Source organism: Sinohyriopsis cumingii, chromosome 7, assembly GCF_028554795.1.
Source record: "Sinohyriopsis cumingii isolate HCF-2022 chromosome 7, ASM2855479v2, whole genome shotgun sequence".
In the NCBI taxonomy this organism is placed as follows: domain Eukaryota; kingdom Metazoa; phylum Mollusca; class Bivalvia; order Unionida; family Unionidae; genus Sinohyriopsis; species Sinohyriopsis cumingii.
In genome coordinates this window covers 65,121,084-65,147,373 of record NC_142967.1, presented here as the reverse complement: position 1 = coordinate 65,147,373, position 26,290 = coordinate 65,121,084, and the positions used below count along the sequence as shown (strand labels likewise).

Genomic DNA, 26,290 nt, shown 5'->3' with positions numbered 1-26,290 from the left:
AACAGCTGATGAATACTTACTTGGGTCATGGTTCAATTTCCGGGTCACATCATTACATAGTTTGTGACCATATTGCTCAGTAAATTTATATGTACACTTCCATCACACTACTTTCATAGCTACAATAAAAATACTTTCTAAAAGAAAGAATAACTCTTCCCCAATTAATTCATGGTAAAACGTTGTTACTGTCATGAATATTTTACGATGGATTATGATAATGAATTCAATTATTGAAAAACCTTCATGCAGAGACAACAATTAACATCAAATAGGTTATAATAAAAAATTAAATTCCCTACTAAGTTACATGTACGTGTTTAAGGGCATTCGGATAAACAACAGTCTGAATGCAAACACAAAGTTTAAATATATGGAGATAGAATGAAATGTGATTTGTTCACTAATAATAGTAATAATAATAATAATAATAAAGTCCTTATTTAGGGAGGTAACTCAATTAATTACAGAACTAATCCAACTTGAGGCCTTCTATCTGTTATGTACAATATATACAGCATACACAACATGTGAAGAATCTGGCTTGAAACTAGATAATTAAGTGATTTTAAAAATAAAAGTATCAAGCCTGGAACATATTCACAGGCATCTGTGAACACAAAAAACATATATAAAATATAAAATATCATCCTGCATCGAAGTATTCAACTGTGAAAATGATGCAAAATTACAGAAAAGCAGGTGCTATTTATTGCACTAGATCTGTTCAATTGTCTAAAGCTTTCATCCTTGTGAGGCATTGATTATGAAAAGAAGAAATACTACGAGCCTGCCTTATGTCACCGGGAATGGTATTCTATACCAGTGGACCAGTATATTGAAAACTTATTTTTTAAACAATTCCTTCTTTGGTCTTGGTATAATGTAATCTTTACTTCTTATGGACCTTAAATGGAACTTAAATTTGGAGTACCATCAGCATCTCTTTGGTGATAAATTTTGCTTAGATAGACAGGAATTGCTTTTCTGGATACTTTATGCATTAATTTGTTCTTTCTAAGAAATATTCATTCATGTATTGTTAAAGTCTTTATACCATTCATTTCATCCTGGAAATTGTCTATACACTGATCTAGAATTAAATGGCAAGCCATCTTTTGGAGTGTTAAAAGTGTTGTCATGTTTGAATTAGAGGTACTACCCAAAATTACATTACAATAGTCCCGATATGGCTGAATATAACTTTTATAAAAGATGACCCTATTTTGAAGAGGAATGTACGTTTTGATTTTCCTCAGTAGCCAAATACAAGAATTAACCTTTTTTGAAACATGTTTAGTGTGAATAGACCAAGTAAGATTGCTATCTGCGAATAAACCAAGAATTGTATCATGAAAGCTCATATTAAGGCTCACAATGTCAAATAGAACCTAGAGAATGTCACTATCTAGCCTTGTTCATTTTTGTTCATTTTTGTTCTGTTGTAACTAGTAGGGCTTTCGTTTGTTCTGTATTTATTGTCACACTGTTTTCCTTGAAACATACTTGAAGTCTGTTGAGAGCATCTTGTACGTTATTTTCAAGTACCGTTTTGGTTTTACCCATTTCACACAGTGTAGTATCATCTGCATAGAGATCGGTTGACGTTCCAGTCTTCAGAGGGAAGTCGTTGATAAATAAAATGAATAACATAGGACCAAGAATAGAGCTATGTGGTACTCCGCAATTAATATGTTTACTTTGAGAAAGTTGACCATTTAAAGATACTTTTTGCACTCGATCGGTTAAGTAAGAAGTAAACCATTTCGATAGTTTTCACTGCATTCGATAAATGTTTAGTTTTTAAAACAAACGTTCATGGTCTACAAGATGAAAAGCTTTACGAAAGTTAACCATGATACTTCCTGCCATTTCTCCTCTATCTAATGCTTTCAGCCATTTATCAATCAAAGATACAAGTGCAGTTTCACAGACGTGATTCTGTCGAAAGCCAGACTGATTGTCATGAATAAGATCATAAGTGTTCAAATAATTGAGAAAAGAATCATGTACATGGTTTTGTTTTCTTCTAGTAATTCGGAGACACAAGGAAGGATATAGATTTTGATTTGCCATTGACTTTACATGTTACAACAATTGCAAAGTGGTCACTTATACTTCTCTTTGGAACCATCGCTTCCAAAATATTTTCTTTTGTATTGGTATAAATATGATATATAAGTGTTTTAGAGGTAGATGTTACTCTGGTGGGTTCATTTACTAGTTGCTCCATACCTAATGAAGTAATAAAATCCATCCAAATCACTTTTATTGATCATCGAGAAGGTCTCTATTTATACCTCCAAAAATGTAAAATTCTTTCTTGTCATTTTAAATTGTATCTTCTTGACGTTCAAATATTCCCACCAATCAGTATGTGACGAGGGGGGGGGGGCTGTACACAAAACATACTAAGGAGGGTTTAGCGTTTTCTGGAGTGATCTGTAGCCAAATTGTAAAGCCTAATTGTATTTTATTCTTCTCTGATATATTCAGTCATTCTGCTTGCAATACAATGTCACGAAGAGGACAAAATCATAGGCTGAGGAAACTAAAGAAAACATTTAGCTATTTAAAAAATAGAAAGGAAAAGAAACGACAAGAGACAATGATTCTTATTTAACTTCCTTTTAGGAAAACGAACAAGCATGCATGCAGGAAACACGTGTCAGTCTGGTCACGAATTTTTGATATGATCTCAAACTAATATGCGTTATTTACAGAAACCTAATTGACACAAACGTACAGTGAAAATGTACCATACACAGGTTTTAATATCTCGTTCGAAATTCCATAAATTAAGGAAATACAATTGGGATTACGAGAGAATAGTGTGAATGCGATACACGTTATCACGCAAAAATGTTGGCTTTGTCGACAATATCGTGTGAGGGATTTTGTCAGGTCATACATGACAGAATCACAAATTCACGTTAAACCCTGGACTGTAACATACACTGAAACCTTTCAATTTTAACATATTAAATGTAAACAAATTGAAAGAATGTTATACAAGCTGTTTGACCTTTCTTTCTTATATTTGCTCTGTAGTATACAATGTGATTGATAAAGTATAGTAAAGCATTTTTGTATTTGATAGAAATTGCATGGATATTATCACATACACATACACGCACGCAGATAAATAGATAGATGGATAGATAGATCGACAGACATCACACAGACAGATAGACCAGTGTTTATTATTTTAATCTGTACTATCTTGAATCTAGTTTTCAACTTGTATAATTTCCTGCATACCTGAAAATTTTCGTTTCCCTGCGGAAAAGGTGAATATAAGAATTTCGATTTGTTTTGCGGGTTTCACGCTAATTTTCAGTACATGATCGTCTAAATATGGCACCTAGTGCATTTTTTTGTAGAAGGTACCCAGAAAGAACCAATGACCCGTGCGAAGCTATAGGCAAACTTTCTCACAACCCACGCGAACAGAGGAAAGATGTGTAGGTCGTATGTAAACCGGGGCCATGGACATAGCATTACATACACTAAAAATGAATTTGTAATGACAAATAACATAGCTAAATGAGCTTAAATGATTAGTTTCCATTAATAGGCAACCAGGCTTGCCCAGCTAACCTATAGTGAAAATTGTATACAAGTGGTATAGCAAGGACACAGCATACATACTATATTTTATTTATACCAAATGCAAATACCTTGTTTCAAAGGAGTTTACAATTTACTACAGGACACTGTGTTTTGTCGAAGGAATTTAACTTTTCACATCCTTTCCAGTGTTATCGCTACAAAATGTAGTTCTGCATATATTTTAGTTCTTTACATTTCTTCTGGAAATTGTTAATTTGCTTCTTTTTGAACTTGTATTTCCATTTATATTGACGAATTAAATAAAAGAGACTCTGGATTTTGAACTTATATTTGGTTTAAATGAAAAGGGTAGAGCTCCATAAACATTGCATGGCTAGTGTCCCAGACAGTGACAGCGCCGCCATTCGATCACGGACGAGGTTTAGGAAGCTAGTGGAGAATATTTTCAGGTTTAGCAAATTGACGATCCGACAAGAAGTATTTAAAAACTGTAATGGTATTTACAGTTGATCTAAGTCATTATGTTGTTTTACTTTCCGTTACTACTAACCATAAATTGTTTTGACCCCTCTCTCACATTCTCTCTTCTAGTCGGTTGATCCAAACATTTTACAATCAAAAGGTCCAAACACACTGTCGCATGTCATTGGCAAATATCTACAACATTTTTATTTAACAGATTTTCACCCATTACTTGCGATGATGATCCAGAGAGAGAGAGAGAGAGAGATTATGAATGAGATTATGTATATGCCAATTTTTAGAATTAGACAAACTCGTCTACACAGGCTATTGCAGATTTGTATCATTAGTATTATGTGACACTCAAAAAAAAACTCCCATGGAAAGTGTACATATACCGTGAGAACGGTTCGAATTTTTCTGTTTTCCTTGGTGTAAGTTTAAAAGATCAAGTTTCAGCCCAGATTGTTTTTTTCTCTCACACCACACATTTCCACTTATGCGAGAGAGAGAGAGAGAGAGAGAGAGAGAGAGAGAGAGCATTTTGTAACATATTTAATTAATTACAAAACAGAGATTATTTGTTTTTCTTTATTCATGAATGGAAATTCATCACTGATCTCGAGAGTATAAAAGCAATAGTTAACATCTTACAGCATGATTAGATGCATACTTATAAGCCATTGGCGGATCACAATTTGATTTACCAACAGTATTTGTATATCAAAATGTTTTATATGAACACATATATACTAATTGGAAGTGACTGTTTTTATGTGTTATACTGTTAAAGATGTGTTTGAAATACTACCAACAAATAATCCATGGCAATATTCAACAAGTATTGACATGTCATGTGACTGTCGATACGTGACACAAGCGTGGAAACTCCTAGGGAACTCGAGCCTGGATTACGCAAACTAGAGAAATAGAGGAAAATGATACTTTTCAATCACAAGATTTATCGCGTGAGTTAGTACTCTCTGTTATGTACCTTTTCTCTTACGAGAAATCAACACTTCACTCCGCGTAGTCGAACTACCTGGTTAGTTCAAAACATTTCGCGTTCTGGAAGCTAGAATGCACGTTTGCGAAGCTTGAAATCGGTATCTCTAACATAAAGTTTTTCCCCTAACACCCGATACAAAAATAGTTTAGTTCGTCCTTTAGGTAGTTATGCTTGAGGGATTCACGGTAATTATCAACACTGGACTAATTATGGAAGATACATACTCGATAAAGTTAAAAACAATGATCTAAAATAGATTATTTTGAGTATAGCTAAAACCTGTGTTTGTTGTGTGGATAAAGAGCTGATGTACCCACAGGCTGACACACGTATGAAATCATCGTACAGAACAATATATGGAAAGAAAGCGTAGTGTTCCTGCTTGCAATTATATGCCTATACCGAGTATGATCAACACGAAAAGAAAAACATTTATCAGTTAAACGGTAAGTCTTGTCAGTGGACTATTTGAACATCTTTGTCCATTTTTCGAAACTATGAATGTTGTTCGGTGTTGACATCCGTTAATAGTCGCATTTTGTATCTTAGAAATGAGAAACAAATTTAACGCCATGCAGGCCCTATGAATTGAGAAAAGGAAACCATCAATGTATCTTTAATTCTTTTCTCCGGTGTCTTCTTTTCAAGTTTAATTTAGGGATTTCTCAAATCTGGTGAATAGTCTACATCAGTGGTTCCCAAACAGACGAAATATATTTACGGTATATTCCAAGAGTAGAAACACGTTTAGACGTTTAACTCTTTCTCTCTCTCTCTGACAATATGGATCCATTCCAAATATGCTCATTAGAAAGAGACCTTTGAGAATCAATGGTTAAACATAACCTTATATGTCTGACTGTTTCTTGACTGTATAAAGTAGACTTTCGTAACCAAATCACCAACAGGTTCTTGTAGCATCAGTTTATGCACATACTTCTTTATCCGGAGGAGATCAATGCCCACAGTTGCGCCTAACATATCACGTTTAAATAAACAAACTCAGTTAATAAAAAGGTATATCTTTGTTGGGTGTCCACGTTATCATTAGCTGACATCAGATTTAGATTTGCTGCATAAATGTATGGACACGGTTTCTCAATTACTGTTTTGGAACGTGTTCTTTTTATTGTTTACGATAAGAATCATTTTCGTGATGCATGTTTTTATTAGATTTTTTTTAATGTAAATAAATTTTATAAAATAAAATTATCAAAATTGACCAAGATTTTACTAGTCTTAATGTGTCATTTTTGATCAGCTAAAATGATATAATAATTATATATCAACGTCAGCGTAATCATTGTCTGAAATCCTATTTCCTTCTTTCGGTTCCTCATCTTTAAGCGTCAAGGATTGTACGTTCTTAGAAACCTGTAAAGTATATTCATCATCATTAGTTAATGCCATTATAAATAGCTCAGACATTTAGACAATAAGGGAACTAATTATGATTTCAATACAGTCTTCGGTACAAACTTAGAGCAACTGTTGGGGTGACTGATCTCTAATATGATTCGCTGTATATATAAATATCTGAATAGGCGAATTTCATTAATATATGCTGTGAAATTCTGATAGTCATAAAACAGAAATAGACAAAAGATTTGATATCAGCCTAGCTAAATGCGTGCATACACACTTATCATGCACTTAAATGAGTCCAGTAATGAGATTATATTCCAGTTAAAGTCTTGACAGAAAAGAATAAACTAATTAGATACATTCCAGTGGCATAACACATATTTGTGGATTCTCACATTTCTTGTTTAGTTGTCTTATTTGTTTTAAAAAATATTATAAATGTCCATACCTTGTCATTTTGTACAGGTGTCGTATGCTTTATATTCTCAAATGTTTCATATTCATCATCTTCTTTAGTTCCATGGTCAAATTGTTTTCTTGACCATAATGTTCCTAATAATACAATTGAATACATATATTTCACAAACTCTCTTACCCGAAAATACGGCTGCCGAAAACTTAAAGAGTCAATATAGTTTTTGTTTAATGGAGGTATTATTTACACAGAAGCACACTGTTTCAGAAAATCAAGAACTATTGCTCGGAACAAAATTACAATGAGTAAGAGATTCAAACTTTCCATAACAGTCATCATAATTTATTTCAGTTATTCAATATTGTTAAAGAATAGAAAACATTACTTTATTTACATCAATGAAATTATTCCGTACGTACCCTGATATGATGCGGCAGTGGTTTTCGTCCACTCAGAAGCTACTTTAACGTCTTGAAACTTCTCTTCAGGATGAATGCCGCTTGAAATGGCTTCCATTTGATATTCGATCTTACACAAACTGTCAGCATTTCCGGTAGCGGTAAAATTATCTGAAGTTGGCAAGTTAGTAAGTCAATGAGTATAATGTTGCATTTATTGGTACGTAACTGACTGAATAACTCTGCAATGTTGCTATTAACCATCCTCACAAATACTATGACTCCAAGGACGAGAAAAAACGTAATAGTTCGTTACCTTATCAAATATTCGGTGTTATTATATTGTTTAGTAACATAAAAGTTCTAAAAGAAATATATAGTGAAATTTCGTCATTGTTAAATCACTAGAGAACTTTTTATTTTGGTGAAAGCGTGTGAGTGTGTGATTTGGATTTTAAAGTAGCTTTAATAATTTGTCAGTCATATCGCTACAATGTCTGCAGTGTGGCAGTTCATAGTGATGTCTACCACTGAGGCATCGTGCCGCAAGCATGTGGCATGATTTCTCACCCAGTCTAATTATCCTGACACCAGACCGACCAGCCCTAACATGAACTGTTAATGCTGAGGGCCTAGCGAGGTAGCTGTTAGTACCATTTTTATAAGTCTTTGGTATGATTCTGCCATGGTTCGAACTCGCGACCTCCCGCATCCTATGCGGACACTTTAACCACACGGCGACCGGAGCGGTAAATATATATATATATATATATATATATATATATATATATATATATATATATATATATATATATATATATATATATATATATATATATATATATATATATATATATATATATATATATATTTATATTGGCGAAAGAGATTTTATGCCTTGTTCTGATCAGATAGAGAAAAATGTACATTTTGTTTGTTTAGTTGTTTTCCGTTGTCTAACGAAACACAGACATAGAAATTAACTAGCATCACATACACAAAAAACTTTCAGTAAAATTGTAAATAATGGAATGAAATGACCTACTGTAATAATTTGATGAAACTGTTGGCTCATCGTTGACCTTTTCAAACAAAGCTTGAATACTTTTAGCCACCTTCTTTTGTACGGTGCATATAGTTTTATTCTCCTCTCCGCCTAATTTTGAGACCAATGAAAAGACACCCGGACACTCTCCCAAAATTCCCATTTCTGTGCTTTCACCACATACCGAAAACAAAGTATTGGACCGTTCACTTGTTTCATTGCAGCAGAATATATTAGCGCGTTTTGGTTTGAAGTCTACACATTTTTCTAGGGAATATATACTGTTGTCTAAAGTATCAACAGAGGCTGCGTTCCATGGAGCTGCTGAGCAGTTAACACTAAGTATCATATCATGAAGCCCTTTCACTCGAGGAACTGAGCGATCCGCTCTTCCTTCCACCCATGCAGGCATTGCTTTAGTCCTTCTTTCAGTAGTAGGAGTAGAAAAGGAAGCAATTTCACATTTCTCTTGGATAAGGCGTTGCACTGCAAAAACGATAATAACAATTGCATCATTAAGAAATTAGCAGAATTGTAAGCCGCATAGATGGAGTGGAATGACTGCTGATGTATTGTATGGAAATATTTTGAATTCCTGATTTTCGTTACAAAATGCTGCTGTAAAACACACCAGCGATATTTATGAGATATCAACTGAAATAATATTTCATGATCTTTCAGATGAGAATTATGTCTACATCTTGTTATAAATAACAGAATGTACTTATCGTCATGTGATGAACACCCTCAATTTACTTTTGTTATTAAGCGACACGAAACAATCTCAAGCGTAGAATATAATATTATCAGATTGAAATAAAGTCCAAGAAAGACTTTAATAAATCTTCATATTTAAAAAGGAGCATCCAGAGTCTTTGGGTATGGATTATGGTCTCGTGTACATAATGACTAAATATATTCACAACGAAATTGAGAACATTAATACAATTGATTTAATCTGAGTACAAGTTAGAAGATGTAGAATTTGTACCTGTGTCTAGCTCATAGGTATTCCTCCGTTGCATCCAAATCAGAAAGCCAATCGTCAGCATGATAACACCAACCACTCCAATGACAACTGGTATGACATAGCCTGGTATACGCACTGTGGATATATATATATATATATATATATATATATATATATATATATATATATATATATATATATATATATATATATATATATATATATATATATACACACAATTTCGTTTAATTTCCGAATGTTAACATTCATTCGTAATTAATAAATAGACAACCCAATATGGAGCATTTCATGTAAAATATAAATTTTATTTCAGTCTTTGCTGGACTTCCAAGTAGTGTAACATTGTGCTAATAATGGTAGGGTACATGTTTATTATATATCTGGTCATGTCAAATTTATATAAGTCACTGTACTAAAATTATTATAAAATTTTGGATCTTCTTTAAATCAATTTAGTGATGCACCAGATTGAAGAATCAAATCCTTGCAAATCAAAGCTTTTTGCCTTAAAATATATAATAAAAAGAAAAATCTACGTTTTCTGAAGGGATATAAGAAATATTGCACCCGTTACAATACAATGCTTTCATTTCAACCTGAAATATTTGCTTATATCTATTGAAAAATGTAGATATCCTCTGCATAAATAAGAAACGATTTTTTGCTGTTCTTGTAGGGTTTAACGCCATTTTTCAGCACATGATGGGCTATACATGGCGGCCAGTATTAATGGTGGAGGCAGAAACCGGGAAAACCCCGGAAAGAACTACCGACCCACGAGAAGCTACTGGCAAGCTTTCTCACATACCCACACTGGCTGAATCCGAGACTCGAACCCACGCAGACAGAGGTGAGATGGCAGTGATCCGTAACGGAGAGAGCGTTAGACCACTCGGGCACTCGGGGCCCCAATAATAAACGAAAATAAATGTGTTCTCAATCTGCATTACAACATACAATTAGCTATATATATATATATATATATATATATATATATATATATATATATATATATATATATATATATATATATAAAACTATACAGATCATTGTTCATTACTTGTTCACCGTCATTTTAGTGAAAAATTTGTCCAAGCACTCTGGGAATTACCTGCAGAATTTACATGTAGACGGTGTCTTAATCAACACTGCCACAGCAAAGAAATAAAATAGATTATGTTTCTTAAACATATATATATATATATATATATATATATATATATATATATATATATATATATATATATATATATATATTAATTATAATCTAAGACTGTCTGTTTTATGAAATACATTCATTCGGCTATTATTTATATTCTTCGATTACTCACAAAATATTGGTTACCTTACACGTTGTAAATTAAATATTATGCAGTAAAACCTGCTTGAAGAGGCACATGTTGCTACTCTTTAAGTGCGTCGTCTGGAAATTATGTACTTTCTGTACTTTGTATAGACAGTTAACTCGTCTGACTGCGGGACGAACCAATAACATGTTCAGACAGGTTATATGTCATTGCTGTTAATGAAAGTGTAAGTTGCTGAAACACACTATTGATGTGTCATGAACTGTCCATATTTTCAAAAAGTACGTAGAGGCTTTATACCAAGGAGTGTATATTTTAACTCAAATTCCTTTAAAATCAAATATTTTTAATACTAATAGGTAATGCAGGCGTGATGAGTCAAATCCTGAAAAAAGGGTTATAAAGCAGAACATGAAATCTAGACTAAAATATTTTTTAGCTTTAAATAATTGATCTTATCTGCTCCGGGTATATAATTCTGAAGTCATACATACATGTACTCTCACAGATACACTGAACGCATTATAGGTTAAACTGGACGGTGAAACGGGGCAACTAGAAAGATTATTTGTGGAACGTTTCTTTTCTCGCTGGTAGCAGCCACCTTTTGAGTCATTACGGAGTTTTAAAGGGTAATTTTAATTAATTTCATCCAGGTCTCATATTTGCTTAGGCAAAATATGCAATAAGCAGGGACATTGGACTACATCACATCGCATTTATGAAATTTTAAGTGACTGCTGACAAATGCTATCGAGTTCTGGATAAATGTTACATTCGCCTTTGAGGGTAATACTAAATATCGGCAAAAGCAGGGGATTACCACTTTGGGTTAGCACAGGCGTTTATTAATTATAGGTCTGGAGGAAGAACCAATATCTAATTTGGACGAATATCATAGATGTGAAAGAATTAGCGTACCAGTAAATGTAAAATATAAATGAGGAGCGGGGAATTTGAAGATTTTAAGTTAATAATATACATTATTAATTAACATTAATTAATCGATTCTAATATATCACTTATTTAGTCCTGATAATTGTATTGTTCATGACTGCATTAGTCTTAAATCATGTCAAGTAAATTATTCGATATTCTTTCATGGACTTAATATTATTCAGAATTTAGCCAAAGGGGCACTTACTAGGGACAAAGATTTTAAATCATTAGGTGTTTAATACATTGTTGCGTGCTACATTGACAGATGCATGCAATGAATTGTTTTATATTCAAGAAATGTTATTCCTTTTTATAATGGTTATTTAAAAGCAAAGCTCACTCAGACTCTTTAGAAGACTGCGTAAATGATTTTCTGTAGATTGCCCCAAAACCGTGAATATAACCATATCCTGCAAACAATTTATCAAACAGGAAACGCACTTGATGTGACATTGCTGTAAATAAAACAGAACCCCAACCACAACAATGACATTTTAACTTTTGACATCAACAACACCGACATGCTAACAAAATATGGTGTTAGAAACACAGTCTACAAAAACCTTATTTTGTGAGAGCAGCAATCATTGGTAGAGATCCGTACATTTTTTCCCCGACCATCCCACCTTCTTGGGCGTTTTATGTTTAACATAGATCCTACAATCACAATTTGTAATGAGGATTCCTTTATATAAAAATCAGTCTCGTCGATGTTGCACTCACGTGTTCATTTAACACTAAAAATGAAAACATGCAACTGAAGGCATTGCATATTCCTGGCCACAAACAGTGCCATTGCGAACTCGATCTCACACTTTCAGTGGACGAAATTTTGAAAGCTCACAGTATAACTGATATTCCAATTCCAGCTTTGGAAGGCAACGAGCTAACGTAAACGAATGTCACTGATAATACCCAAAATACGTATGCCAATGTTGCTTTGCGCACTTTGTAGTCTTTATGTCAAATTAGACTCGACCAGACGATGTCAACTAAATTATCCAGTGGATGTATTAAAGACATGCCTGTGTGTGTGTGTGTCTGTGTGTCTGTGTGTGTGTGTCCAATTGTCTCTTGTTGAGTGCAAATTACTTTACAATCATGTATTTCAGTAAATGTACGTAGAAATCTACTTACTTGGTTTCACTGGAGTCCGTTGGCTATAGTGAGCCTCAGTTGAAACGTGATGTAGTTGGTTCTTTGCTATACTTCCCTGTAGCGTAGAAGAATTAATGGTGGTAGTATTGGTAGCACCTGTTTATTATAAATTTCATACTGAGCTATATTAGTGGTAGAAAAGTGATATAGAAACAGTGGCGATCTAATTTCTTTTTCTATTGCGGAGCTATATCTGTTCTAAGGTATGTTCTTTGGAACTACATTTCAATCATTTAACCCTATTTTATTTTACTTCTTTTATGTCTCTCACCATCCCTCCTCTTTCCATCCTCATTTCAGGATGATTAGATCATGCCATGTGTAAAGACTCTTGACACTCTAGTACAAATGTATGTAATCAGCTAAAATACGCCATCAAGAATGCACAAAATGGAACAGTAAAAAACATAAAGCAGGCTTTAAGTATTTTTTCTAGTTTTTCTGATCAATCATGCAAATTGTCAGTCACGGATCTTGCATGACCTGTTGATGTTTGATATTCTGTGTCGTCCACACGAGATGGTATATATGTTGCACTCGACGGCAAATGGTCAGATTTTTAAGAAAATTCTTGATTACGTAAAGAAATAAAATTGCTTAAGTAGCGATTTTAACTGTCATCTAAATTAAATCAGGTATGCATGCACTGATTAGCGTAGACTGCAAATCGAAATTAAATGACCATCGGAATTATGGATGTAGTCTCTGTGTCTGAAATAGTCTGTCAAGAAACAATATTAAGGTTTGGAAATAAAAGAGAACAAACGTAAAGCCTTAATCGTTACAATCAGTTGTTTAATGACGGTACTCTCTGAAGTCTGTTGTCGTTTTCTGCCATGTTGTTATGTTTCAGCAACATTCACTGTATGAATCCACGCAAGAAATTTGTTAACGAAAATAAACAATCTTGATTGTTTTTAACGAAAACTTTAATTTATTTGACTAAACACACTGTATGAGTAAATACAAGTTTTTGAAGTAATATGTGTACAATATAATTTTTTCTTTGTCTCTGCTAAACCACCCTGTAGTGTAACATGGTTCAAGGTGCTAGTTGTGGTAGTACCTGTTTATTATACATTTTGTCAAATTAGAAAAAAGTGACTGCCCTTAAATTATTATAAAATTTCGGAACTTCTTGTTATCTATATAGCAATGAAGCCGAATAGAAGAAACAAATTCATGCAAATCGAAGTTTATGCATGAAATATATAATTATAATGGATATAAGAAATAATGCACCCGTGACAATACAATGTTTTCACTTCACCCGTGAATATTTGCTTAAACCTACTGAGAAATGTATATATCCTCTCTTCGTAAATATTAGACAACAATTTTTTTCGTGTTCAAAATATACATACAATATACAATTAACTATATCTATCTATCTATCTATCTATATATATATATATATATATATATATATATATATATATATATATATATATATATATATATATATATATATATATATATATATATATATATATATATATATATATATATGTATATATATATATATATATATATATATATATATATATATATATATATATATATATATATATATATATATATATATATATATATATATATATATATATATATATATATATATATATATATATATATATATATATATATATATATATATATATATATATATATATATATATATATATATATATATATATATATATATATATATATATATATATATATATATATATATATATATATATATATATATATATAAATGAAACAGTCATACAGGTTAGAGAATGTATAACTCGTGCTCTACGGAGATTAGAACACAAGACCGCGGGTAAACGGCACCCATCGCCTTGCCTGCACACACGAGCCGATATTTCCTCACGACTAAGCACACATCACCAAAAATGATGTTATTCAACCGGTGTTATATGGACTCGTGTTTAGCAGACACAGTTGCATGATGACCTAGTAATTAATTTTCATGGATCATATATATATATATATATATATATATATATATATATATATATATATATATATATATATATATATATATATATATATATATATAATTCCTTCAATATTCTTCATCTAACTATATAGATCATTGTTCATTACTTGTTCACCGCCATTTTACTGATAAATTAATCCACGTACTCTGGGAATTATCTAGAGAATTTACCTATACAAAGCGTCTTAATCAACAGTCACAGCCAACAAGTTAAACTGATTATATGGCTTGAACACACACATAAACACACACACCGATGTATATCTTCATAGTGCTAGCATTGGTAGAATCAGTGTATATAATAAACGAAACTAAATTATTTTGTGCGACAAATCTAAGGAGGATATCAAACCAATGTCATATAAAATGTTGTGTCTTCTTTTGTAAAATGACATTTAAAAAGAAAATCGTTAAAATGTACAATAGTTATGCCTTTTTATACAGCATTATGTGTGGATTCCAAATCTGCCACTCGAAATTTACCGCTAGAATTAGTGAAGAAATAATCCGTCTAAAATCGCTGGCTGTATTACCTCTGTTTTCTAAGGCTCTGTTTCATATTATATGTGACATCGTTCTAAATCAAGCCAATCGTACTAATATGGGGGCGTGTTGATTGCAAACTGTTTGGAGTATATAGTCACAAATTATAATGAAGGACAGAAAAAATATGTATTGACCTCCTTTCTGATTTATGTAAATATGTCTGCATATTATAATATGTCACATCTGAAACTAATAAGGTAGTTGATCCTATTGAACGTTCATTTTTTGCAGCTGTATTACAAGCAATGAGAACATCACAGGTCATTCTTGACGTTGAAAAACAAAAGGATTTAGATATAATTTAGGGAATCATCATGGTGAAATGACAGAGCGAGAAAGTAAGCGTCAGAAAAAGAAGTCATTATTCATACGTTGGAGATTTGCTTCACAGATTTATGATGGAGAAAAAAGAATATGATGCATCAAATAGAATATAACGCAATATTGTGTTAGGAATTAAGTGATTACATTTACAAGGTCTTTGTTCTCCCTGTGGATAACACAAAAGATAAGATTCTATTTTCATTACCTTAATTGGACTGTGATGATACAAATTCAGACCACACTTTATTGTGTAACCTAAATGCACGTAAGTTTAATATACTATAATCTCCACATAGGTGAATTCTTTGTTTTAGTGATTCGTATAAATTTTTGAATTGGCCCAAAACCGCGAATGTAATCATCTCACGCAAACAATTGATCAAGTATAGAACGCTCTCAATGTGAAACTGATGCTAATAAAACGGAACCACAAGCATAACAATATTTTTAGCATTGGACATAAACGCAGTAAATATGATGGTGCGCATTAATAACAACAACACTGACATACTAGCATAATATGCTGCTAGACATATATCCTACAAAAGGTTTTTTCCGAGAGCTGCAATCATTGGATGGGATAGGCACATTCTATTCCCGGGCATCCCAGGTTCTCGGCCGTTTTATGCTCAATATTGATCCGTCAGTCAAGTTGGTTAGGAGAATTCCTCTAGTTATGTTGACGTTACACACAATTGTTCTTTGAACACGGAAGCAAACATGCCACTCAAGGCCAAGGCAAAGCTGGTTCATACAACTGATGAGCTCCCAGTTTACTGCTATTGGAATTCTTCTAGGTCTTGCTTCTGAAGGCATGAGCCAACATACAAATATCTCATTGATAATACCGAAAGACTTATGTCAATATCGCTTTGCGCACTTTGTAGCCTTTATATCAAGTTAGCCTCGACCAAACCTTGTCAAGATATATTAACCGGCATTAGTCAGAGACTGGAGTTTCATACCTTGCTATATATATATATATATATATATATATATATATATATATATATATATATATATATATATATATATATATATATATATATATATATATATATATATATATATATATATATATATATATATATATATATATATATATATATGAGTGTGTGTATGCTTTCAGTTGTCTATTGATGACTAAAATTACTTTGCATTCATGTGCTTCAGTAAAGGTACGTAGCAATCTACTTGCTTGGTTTCACAGAAGTCCGTTGACTGTAGTGAGCCTCAGTTGAAAGTTGGTGTATTTGGGTCTTTGTGATGTTTTCCTGTAGCGTAACAGGATTCATGGTTCCTGTAGTGGCAGTACCTGTTTAGTTCATAATGAGATATTGAAATATATTAGTGAAAGAAAAATTGTTTAGCCACAATGGAACTACTTTCCTTTTCCATTGTGGAACTATGTATGTTTTAGGTATGTTCGTTTGAAACTAAATTTCTTTATTTGAGCCCACTTTATTTTATTTCCTCTTCTCTCTCTCTCTCTCTCTCTCTCTCTCTCTCTCTCTCTCTCTCTCTCTCTCATCCTTCCTATTTCTCTCTTCCAATCAGGATGATTAGATTATACGCTTTATAGACTGTCGATCTATAAATGTAACCAATAAAAAGGCGGCATCAATAATAAACCACAAACAACACAAAGCGGGTTGCAAGTATTAACGTTTTAATATCAATTTTTCTGCTGAATCATGCAAATTAATAGTGACGGACCTGTTGATATTCGGTAGACTGTATCATCCATACGATATCGTATACATGGTAGATTCTACGGGAAATGGTACAGATTTTAACGATAAACTCTTGAATACTAATAATAAAGTTGTTTAAGTAGCGACTTTAACTGTCATCACAATGAAATATTGTCTGAAAGTAACAGAAATGAGACATTGATTAGTATGTATTGCAAACCATAAAAGAATGACAATCGAAATATGGATGTAGCCTCTGAATTCGAAATAGACCGCACGTCTAAGAAGAAATAAAATTAACGTCTCGAATCAAAACTAAACAAATGTAAATCCTCCATCATTAAAATCGGTTGCTTAATGACGTTGCTCTCTGAAGTCTGTTGGAGCATTATGTCAAGCTCCTATATTGCATCAATGTTCACTGTATCAATGTGCGAAAGAAAGGTGTGAAAAAATACAATCTTTTAATTTTCGAATGAAAACATTCATTTATATGCCTATAAAAACATTTAGACGTATTATATGTACAATATAGATTGATTTTTTCCTGTCTGCTATATTTCCCTGTAGAGTAACATGAGTTATATTGCTAGTTGCAGTAGTACCGCCTTTATTATGTTTGGTCATATATATTATATAAAATGTCACTGTCATAAAATTATTATAAAATTTCGGAACTTCTTTTAATCGATATTTTAATGCAGCCACGTGGAGGAAACAAATCAATTCACATCCAAGGTTTCGCCCTAAAAATATATACTAAAAAGAAAAATCTACTATTTTAGCAGTTATAAGAAATATTTCACTCGTGACAATATAATGTTTTCACTTCAACCGTGAAATATCTGCTTAGATCTACTGACGAATAGAGTTATCCACTACGTAAATTGATAGAACTTGTATGTATGTCAATTTAGGTACAGAAGTCATTGCATACTGTTCTTATACGAGACGCACAGTACTCTGTTGTACATGTCGGATTTAAAGTGGAGGCCCGCTTTTAGTGAGCATCATGTTTGGTACAATATCAAGTGACGCTTGCAAATACAATCAATAAACCTGTGTCGAAGGATACAATTTACAAGCTTCTTGCCTTATAATGAAACTATAAGTAAAGTCAAATAAAGATTTCTGAGCAATTTTAGAATTATTTCCATCCTTTCCAAGCATTGGCGCAGAAAGGACTGATATTATTAAACGAGGTTCAGAAATTGCATTTGAAAATAATATAAAATATAAAAATATATGTGTCGAACTTGCAAAATACTGATTGTTTGATAATATTAAATAATAAAAAAAACACAAAAGGGCGGTGATATGCCTGAAATACAATCAGACACTTTATATAAAAGCGTTGTCCTTGGACAGAATCGTGGAATTACATATAAGGCCAAAGGCATCATTACACCTGTGTATGACAAAAAACATACCTTTCGTCTACACGTTTTTAGAAGTCGTCTGTATCAGAGATAAAATATCTTATTTATTATGAATTTAGATGTGCTGAATTGAAATATGACAATTAAAACAGCTGATTGGCTACTGGTTACAAGATATTTAAGTTTATACATTTTACGTCTAAGTATACTGTGTATAATAGTAGAGTTTAAACACAAATTTTAAACTTACGTCTTTTCATGTGTCTAGTATCGCTTTTCATGATAATATTTCACCTGTCCTGTTTATATAACACCCTAAACAGCAAAAGGTAATATAAATAAAATGTATTATGAAACAAAAGGCATGGAACTATCATGTATATATAAGTACATAGTTTAGTCCGTATACAGTGTCTACTCGGCGCTTCTTGGCTTGTCTCTAGTATTCGTTAAATGGAGCATCTCATGTCACTGTCTAGTAATAGACTGAAAGCACTGATGGGGTCTATTTTCCTTGAGAGCGTTTCTCCATTGCTGCAATGTCCTGGTGAAATCGATCGCCGTACTCGTCGATCACTGTTCCGCAGTTCGGTGGAACAAATCTAAATGAGAGTGCAAAAATGTACTTTTAGTGACATGTTGCAACCAAGGCTTTTGTACGCCTCAAGGATGTTTGCCACCACCTTCTGTAGTTGTCTGCCTTGTTGTTTCCGAGAAATTTGTTCCCACTAACTGGAACGCTTTCCATGCCGGCTTTTCCTTGCCACGCAGTTCACGTTCAAATGTATCATCTCGAAGACATTCACAAATCTGAGAAAAAACAAAGACACCTTCCCTTATATTATCTTCACTTAATCTTAAAACTTTTACACCGAGATACTCGAAATCTGCTTGTTTTGTCCATGGCCTTGATAAGGTTCTTCATTAGACCCAACTGGATGTGCAAGGGTGGCAACAAAATCTTACTTAATTCAACAATTAGTGATGCTGAACACTTTTCCTCCAGGGCTCCAATGACTGTCGGAGTGCCCAGTCGCTCTTTATGTACTAGGAATCTCTCACACGATTTTACCATTCACCGAGAAAGTGGCATTACTTTGAGTATCCAGTCTGCAGACCAAGCAAGAGAGCAAGAACATTGAAATCGCCACAAAGCTGCTACTGATTTTAATCATAGTTTATGTATCGCAAAAGTTGTTTCGTGTTTTCGAAGGTACCTTCACATGGACTGCACGACCAAATGGAATTGATGGCAAAACATTGCCATTAAGCAGCTAAACCGATTTAAGACTCGTCTTTGATGAATCAATGAACAGTCTCCTCTCATCCGGATCATGAACTATGTTGAGGCCTGCCATCACACCACAGATGTTATTGCAGGCTACAAGATCAGCTTCCATGAAGAAGGATGGAACTATATCCTTTTGACGGTCACAGAACATGGAAAGCGTAACATCAGCTGCCAAGAGATTTCACTGCTGTAGTCTGGAGTCCAACAGCTTTGCCTTACTCTTGGATAGTTCCAGATCCCTGACAAGGTCATTCAGTTCACCTTGTGTTATGAAGTGATGGTTCAGAGGAAGAGGATGAGCGTATAACTGATTTAATGTTTGGATAATGCACAGTCCTATTTGTCTTCTTTGACACACCTTTCCTAACTTGATGCACCATGTAGAAGTAACAATTGCTGATATGAACTCTTGTCTGTCTCCATATCATCGGCGTTGCAAAAGGCATAGATTTCCTTTTCCTGTTCAGCCTCTGGCAAAGATATGTTGCACAAGTGTTGCAGCATATCTTTGGGTCCCAGCTCTCGTCCTGATCTCTAAGTTTGCAGCAAAAAAGGAAGATAGGCATTCTTAACAATTGTGCGCCTTTCTGATGCAAAATCCACTTCACCACAAGCATAACAGAAGTTATCTGCATTGTTCACATAAGTACGATTCATCTCTGCTCACTTTGGCTAAACATAAATGTGTCCCTTTGCAGAATCAGACGTTAACAAGTAAGAGAACACGAAACTGTATGATTTCTAGAGCTGTTATACGACAACGTGATCAGTAGAGTGATATAAGCTTAGTTATGATTGCATCATCCATGACATCTAAGATTAATATAATACAATTTTTATCATGTATGACGTTAAACTAGCTTCAGATTGCATCATTCATTGTTTTGCCTTAAAAGCAAGTACTGTGTCCAAATCCAGTCATATATTTTTATTCATAGATACAATGATATTTTTTTATAGGCATTTCTGGTTTAAGTTGAGATCCCTTCCCATTATAACTCACGTGCCCTCCCGAATCCCATGTCAATGGTCATATATACGGACCAAGTATCATACCTTTAAAACTAGAACCAATCAGCAATTGTAAGCATCAATTTCGTTCTCAGTGACCCAGAATTAGTAAAGTTTGGCTGCATCTATTTTGAAGCGTTTTGTCTGTAGACCAGAGTAATAAATGCGTTTATGAACCCAGGGAATGCGATTTGGTTTCAATATTGCAAACGTTTCTAACATTTAAAATCAAACTCAAGAGAAAAATCTGAAGCTTGATTGGTTATCGCCAAAATGCTGACTAATCATACTTACAATGCTGATTGAGTCCAAGTCCGATTGTGAGAATTGTTTGAAAACGTGTTGCATGTTTGTAATACCATGTTTAATTTCCGTGCTTTAAGGAAAAAGCTGTGAATTTTGCTAATATATTCTAAACAATAAGAACAAGACCACACTCAGGAGTATGCAATGTATGCAAATACAATTAATGACTACTTCGACATTAAGACAAAGACAACTCAGGAATATGCAGGGTATACGAATAAAATCAATGACTACTTCTATCTTAATCTAATCGATGAAATACCTGTTATATTTAGGGATTTTTGCTCCATTACAGTGTCCTCTCTTACAACTTTATATAGTCCTACATCTCTCTGGTTGACATTCTGTATGATGATTGTGCATAGTGTATCATTTTCGGCTCCTAAACATCTTAGACGGCCAGCAAATTGTGTACCAGGGAACAAACGGCATTCACATTCATGAATGATGGCAACCCTCAGATCATTGTAATATAAGAAGGATAGTTTGGATGGTTTATTAAATTCCATGACGGCGTTCTCTCCAGAATAACCTCTCATCGCTACCTCACCTTGTTCTTGTTCAACAGAAAGAAAACGGATTTGAAATTTAGAAATGTATTCCACTGTCATGGAACTATAATAACGAAACATCTTTTGGGTCAATAATGGATGTAGTTAAGTCATTAGTTAAGCAGTTAATATTTGTTGACTTTTGATTTAAATGTATATTTATAAAATCACACACGCTTTGTAAGACAACGACGGATAATTGAGTTGTTAAAGGAATATCAAACTTCCCAAAACAGCGTTTTTTGGAAAATATATTTATGACCGAACATCCAGATTCTGGAGATACAGTTAAGATGTCTGTCAATTATTTCATCTTTAAGATGAGTAGGAAATAGTGCATCATTTGCTTGATATGATGAAGATATTTCAAGCGCAATATTCTGCGACGTAAACGTTTGAACAACAAAAATTTAGCTCTATCTATGATGTTTTAACAGTGTCACGTAATTTCGATTGAATCATTAGTTTTCTGTTTATTTTCTCGCCGCTTTATGATCTAAACGACCAAGTTACAAATCATCACCAGTCCAGTGTAACCTGGTATTAACATAAATAACGAAAACGATAAAGTAGAATATAAGAAGCAAGCAAGCAAACTTGAATTCTCCTCTTATCGCTAGATCCGAATCAGAAATTGATTTAAAAACTAATAATCTATACATATTCCTTCTACTAAAATACATACAGATTACTTCTACATCTTACAATACCACTAAATTAAAATGCAAAACGTTGTGTGCAACAATTAAGAATGGAAGTGAAACAAATACCTGTCAACATTAGCATTGTTTTCAGAATATAACAATTGTGCACCTAACGGAGTTCTAATTAAAGAGATCTTATACTATTTGCTGCGGTGGATAGTTTGCCGTAATATGAAGGAAGAAATCTAGCCCTTGTGTTCGGTGTCTTTCAAGTGTGCTCAGGGAAACAATTGAAAAGGTTAACATTATACGACAACTATTCGTACGTATCAAATAAAACATTACACAAATTGCACAAAAAACATACAAAGGTGGTTTGAATTTATCATGAAAATGTTTTAACTCAAGCAGCACATGCACTTGATATTTCAATATCTGATTATGACCAACACCATGCCTGACAATGAAAGAATAAACTATCCGTTACATTACGCTAATCTATCATCAGATTTAACACATACCAAAAACATTTAATTGTGAGTTCCATCTACCATGTTGCCTCATATTTAGCACATGGTTCTGTTTTAGTTCAGTAGAAACGTTCGTCCATATGATATAGACGCTCATCCTCCCTGCTGACATTGCTGAATATTAAAGAGGCTTCATTTAAGGTAACGGTGTATTTAGGCATGAAGAGGTTACGACTATCTTTGTCTCCAGGGAAGACGGTATTTATACGAGTAATGTAGCCACATTTAACACTGCTATACAGAATTGAACCATTCAATGGCCATGCTCGTATTAAGACTGTTTCTCCAATTTTGGAATAAAAGTCAACTTCGTAATGTTCGGATAGAAAGATAGTTGTAAGAATAACAAACCTTGTCTTTATGAATGTACAGCAAATGCCAAAATAAGTCTTTTAGACATATTATAAAGATGAAATTATGGTCTTCATGGAATTTGATGGTTATGCCATGAAATGATATGGCGCGTGTCATTTACATATTTTGTCATTGTGAGTCGCTAAGTGCCATCAATTAAACGTCGAGAAATATATTATTATAAACAACACATATTGCATTGCTTTTTTTATTTGATGACATTCATTTCAACAATTGAAAATAATTATATGACCAACGTTACAGCAGTGACAAGTTGTCGCCATCACTGAGCAAGAAAATGATAGATGGTTGTACATGATTCTAAAATAAATCAAACTTAGTTCGCTCGGCGTTTACCTGTTGATACTGCTGATGTGAGCAGGCAAAGGAAAACTGTCCACATCATCGTGTTGTAATCCAAAACTCTATATCTGGAAATCGTGTCTTTCCACTTTTTTCCATTAAGAGAATTTCTGCCGAATTGGAAACAGTGACCGGTCAGTTATGATCTTCTTCAACAGTCAATCACTATATAACTAAATGCTGTCGGTTGTATACATAAGAGCATCCAACAGTCTAGTCTTACATCGTCTGACCAAATAAAACACACAATAAAGAAATAAACTATTTAGGGATTTAGCGAAGTCGTTTCCGTCCCGTGACATGGCAAGTAGGTAGATACTATATGAATCTGTGTTTAAAAGCCTTCCATACATACATTACCAACTGTATATAATAGATCCTTTTACATATCTTCGGGAGTCATCATGATTAGGGAAGTTACCATAGCATAAAAACTGTTACGTACAATATATCATAATGATCAAAATCAATTGTGTTGTGCACCATGATGAGTGTTTGTTCATGACATCCGTTGTATTGTATTAACAATGGCTTAGGAGGCAGTGCATGACCACTAGAAAGAAAAAAATATAAAAGGGAGTATAGATCCATCACAGGAAAACGTCTGTATTCTTACGTTAAACAACTTTTTTTTGTACTAAACAGTTTCGTATTACGTGTTTATCAATCGATACAAATCAATACCTTTAACATTAACTGAATTGAAATGGGTACATGTAAGTGAAATGGATTTATCTTTTGGAATTTCTTAAAATCAGCATATAGACATCAAAATTCCAGACTTTTATTGATACACACACAGGCTAAACGTAAAATTTAAATAAAGAAATAATTTATAATGGTAAGGTATGGATTTCTGTTATCGAAACACTGATTATATATTATATAAATAAACAAACAACACCCTTCCCTATATTATATTAGGACCTCCTTCATATGGCCTTTCGAAACTCTAGCATCTCCAATAATCTTCGATATCTTCAACCAAATTTGGCATTCCATTTGAGAATTGAGCGAATCTGATGACTAGGAAGCTGCTTTCGATGGATCGAGTCTATGTTAACTTTTTCCAGTTTGGACAATAATTACTTGGAAGGCATGACATGTTTTGGACAAAACTGAGATCTGAAAGGATTTTTATAGCAATCGTGATATTGTGAATGTGGAAATCTTTTGGTAACATTTCTTATCCTGGTTGTACATCATTACATTTACAGACCATAAATGCGAGACACAACACTGTGTCATGATATCTGATTTTCAGTTCATAAAATTGATTAAGTTACGAATCTAGGACTTAAAATTTGTAGCAGAAAGGAAGTGAAACCATCAAATTAGGTACAATTCAACAAACAGTGTATTACCCTAAAATGCAAAGTGAAAATTGGAAAGACAGTTACAGTATTGTGAATTAAATTCAAATTACTCCTAAATGTTATATTACACTGCCCAAGACTATATAATGTTCCGAATGAATTAAATTATCTTGAATCCCATGGTATACAGAGTCTTGAATGAACTGATATGGCAATAATGCAAAATGGAACGTCTTTGAATAAGTAACACACAAAGCTCAAGTAATTTATCAATCCAAAGCCAATGAACACTTTAATATTTCCAATGAATGATTGACGAAATTAATTCCCCTCGAACTATTTCTGATGTCAACTCAATAAATGTAATGTTAATAGATTTCAAGAGACTGAATTAAAACAAGATTGAAAATATGTCTTAACCAAACTTACAATATAGTCTCAACCCCACTTTACCGATGACGACGCATTATAATGTTCTTAAATGCCAGAGGAAAACCAGTTTAATTGTAAAAAAAAAAGCGTAGGCCTTCAGCTGAAAATATTAGTAAACATCTTGTTTACACCTTTACAATCATGCACAAAATCAGGTATGTAAAAACTCGATTTACAACTAAGCATCAAAGGAAAAGTCAGATAACAATATAAATTAAGTATTCATAAGACTTAGGAATTTCGGGTTAATTATTTTGAAGTGGTTATCAGACTCCGAGAGAGATAATCTAATGCATAGGTGTTTTATTACCGTAAATAGAACCAGATATGTTTGCCCCTATTCACGTACAGTGGTCTCATTTTGGTACATCGGTATTCCCGTGGTGGAAATGTATGACACGTTGTGGAAAAAGAGATTTTGAATTGAAGCAAAATTCTATTTTATACAGAAAATGTTAAATTTCTCTGTTTCAACGCTAGTATATGCAATGGTAATGAAATATATCAATATATGCTAGCATAATTTAAATTTACTGTTTTAATTATTGGGTTTACATCTGGCACATTGAGCTGTACAGTCGTATTCAAAATACAATAGATTTACCCCCACCCTCATTGTCGGAGTAAGTGTCGTAAATAAAATTATTCATTCGATTATACTTGTATACTTACTAAAACGGGTATGAACGAATGTGGCTGGGAAAAGAAAATAATATAGAAGCCATTGATTGTCTACAGACCTGGTCCAGTAATAACACATTCAAATCACGTACACACTATAAATGAGTCAATCCTTGGTTTGTTTGTGTGTGTGTCTTTAATAAACGCATGTGAATGGGTAAATTATTAAAAGAGCAATTAAGTGTTTGTTCGTACGTT

General features: G+C 33.2%; 2 protein-coding genes across 2 annotated transcripts; both read right to left on the bottom strand.

Moving 5' to 3' along the window:
• Window positions 1-4,612: 4,612 nt before the first annotated feature.
• On the bottom strand, window positions 4,613-12,758 carry LOC149795414 (uncharacterized). The gene is made up of 6 exons (XM_089965198.1): window positions 12,642-12,758; window positions 9,259-9,372; window positions 8,268-8,753; window positions 7,244-7,393; window positions 6,858-6,961; window positions 4,613-6,418 (listed from the first exon to the last, which is right to left on the bottom strand). Coding segments are annotated over exons 1-6 (951 nt in total). The 5' UTR covers window positions 12,643-12,758; the 3' UTR covers window positions 4,613-6,322.
• Window positions 12,759-17,212: 4,454 nt separating this feature from the next.
• LOC149795413 (uncharacterized) lies at window positions 17,213-23,996 on the bottom strand. The gene is made up of 3 exons (XM_089964092.1): window positions 23,658-23,996; window positions 21,484-21,777; window positions 17,213-17,409 (listed from the first exon to the last, which is right to left on the bottom strand). Exons 1-3 carry the CDS (start codon window positions 23,704-23,706, stop codon window positions 17,393-17,395), a joined length of 360 nt encoding a protein of 119 aa, XP_089820218.1. The 5' UTR covers window positions 23,707-23,996; the 3' UTR covers window positions 17,213-17,392.
• Window positions 23,997-26,290: the final 2,294 nt, after the last annotated feature.

Coding starts and splice junctions, on each gene's coding strand:
- LOC149795413 (XM_089964092.1), bottom strand. CDS start 23,706: ATGATGTGGACAGTTTTCCTTTGCCTGCTCACATCAGCAGTATCAACA. Junction 21,778..23,657: donor CACATCAGCAGTATCAACAG/GTAAACGCCGAG, acceptor CTGTTGAACAAG/AACAAGGTGAGGTAGCGATG.
- LOC149795414 (XM_089965198.1), bottom strand. Junction 6,962..7,243: donor CACTGCCGCATCATATCAGG/GTACGTACGGAA, acceptor TTGTATTATTAG/GAACATTATGGTCAAGAAAA. Junction 6,419..6,857: donor CACCTGTACAAAATGACAAG/GTATGGACATTT, acceptor TATACTTTACAG/GTTTCTAAGAACGTACAATC.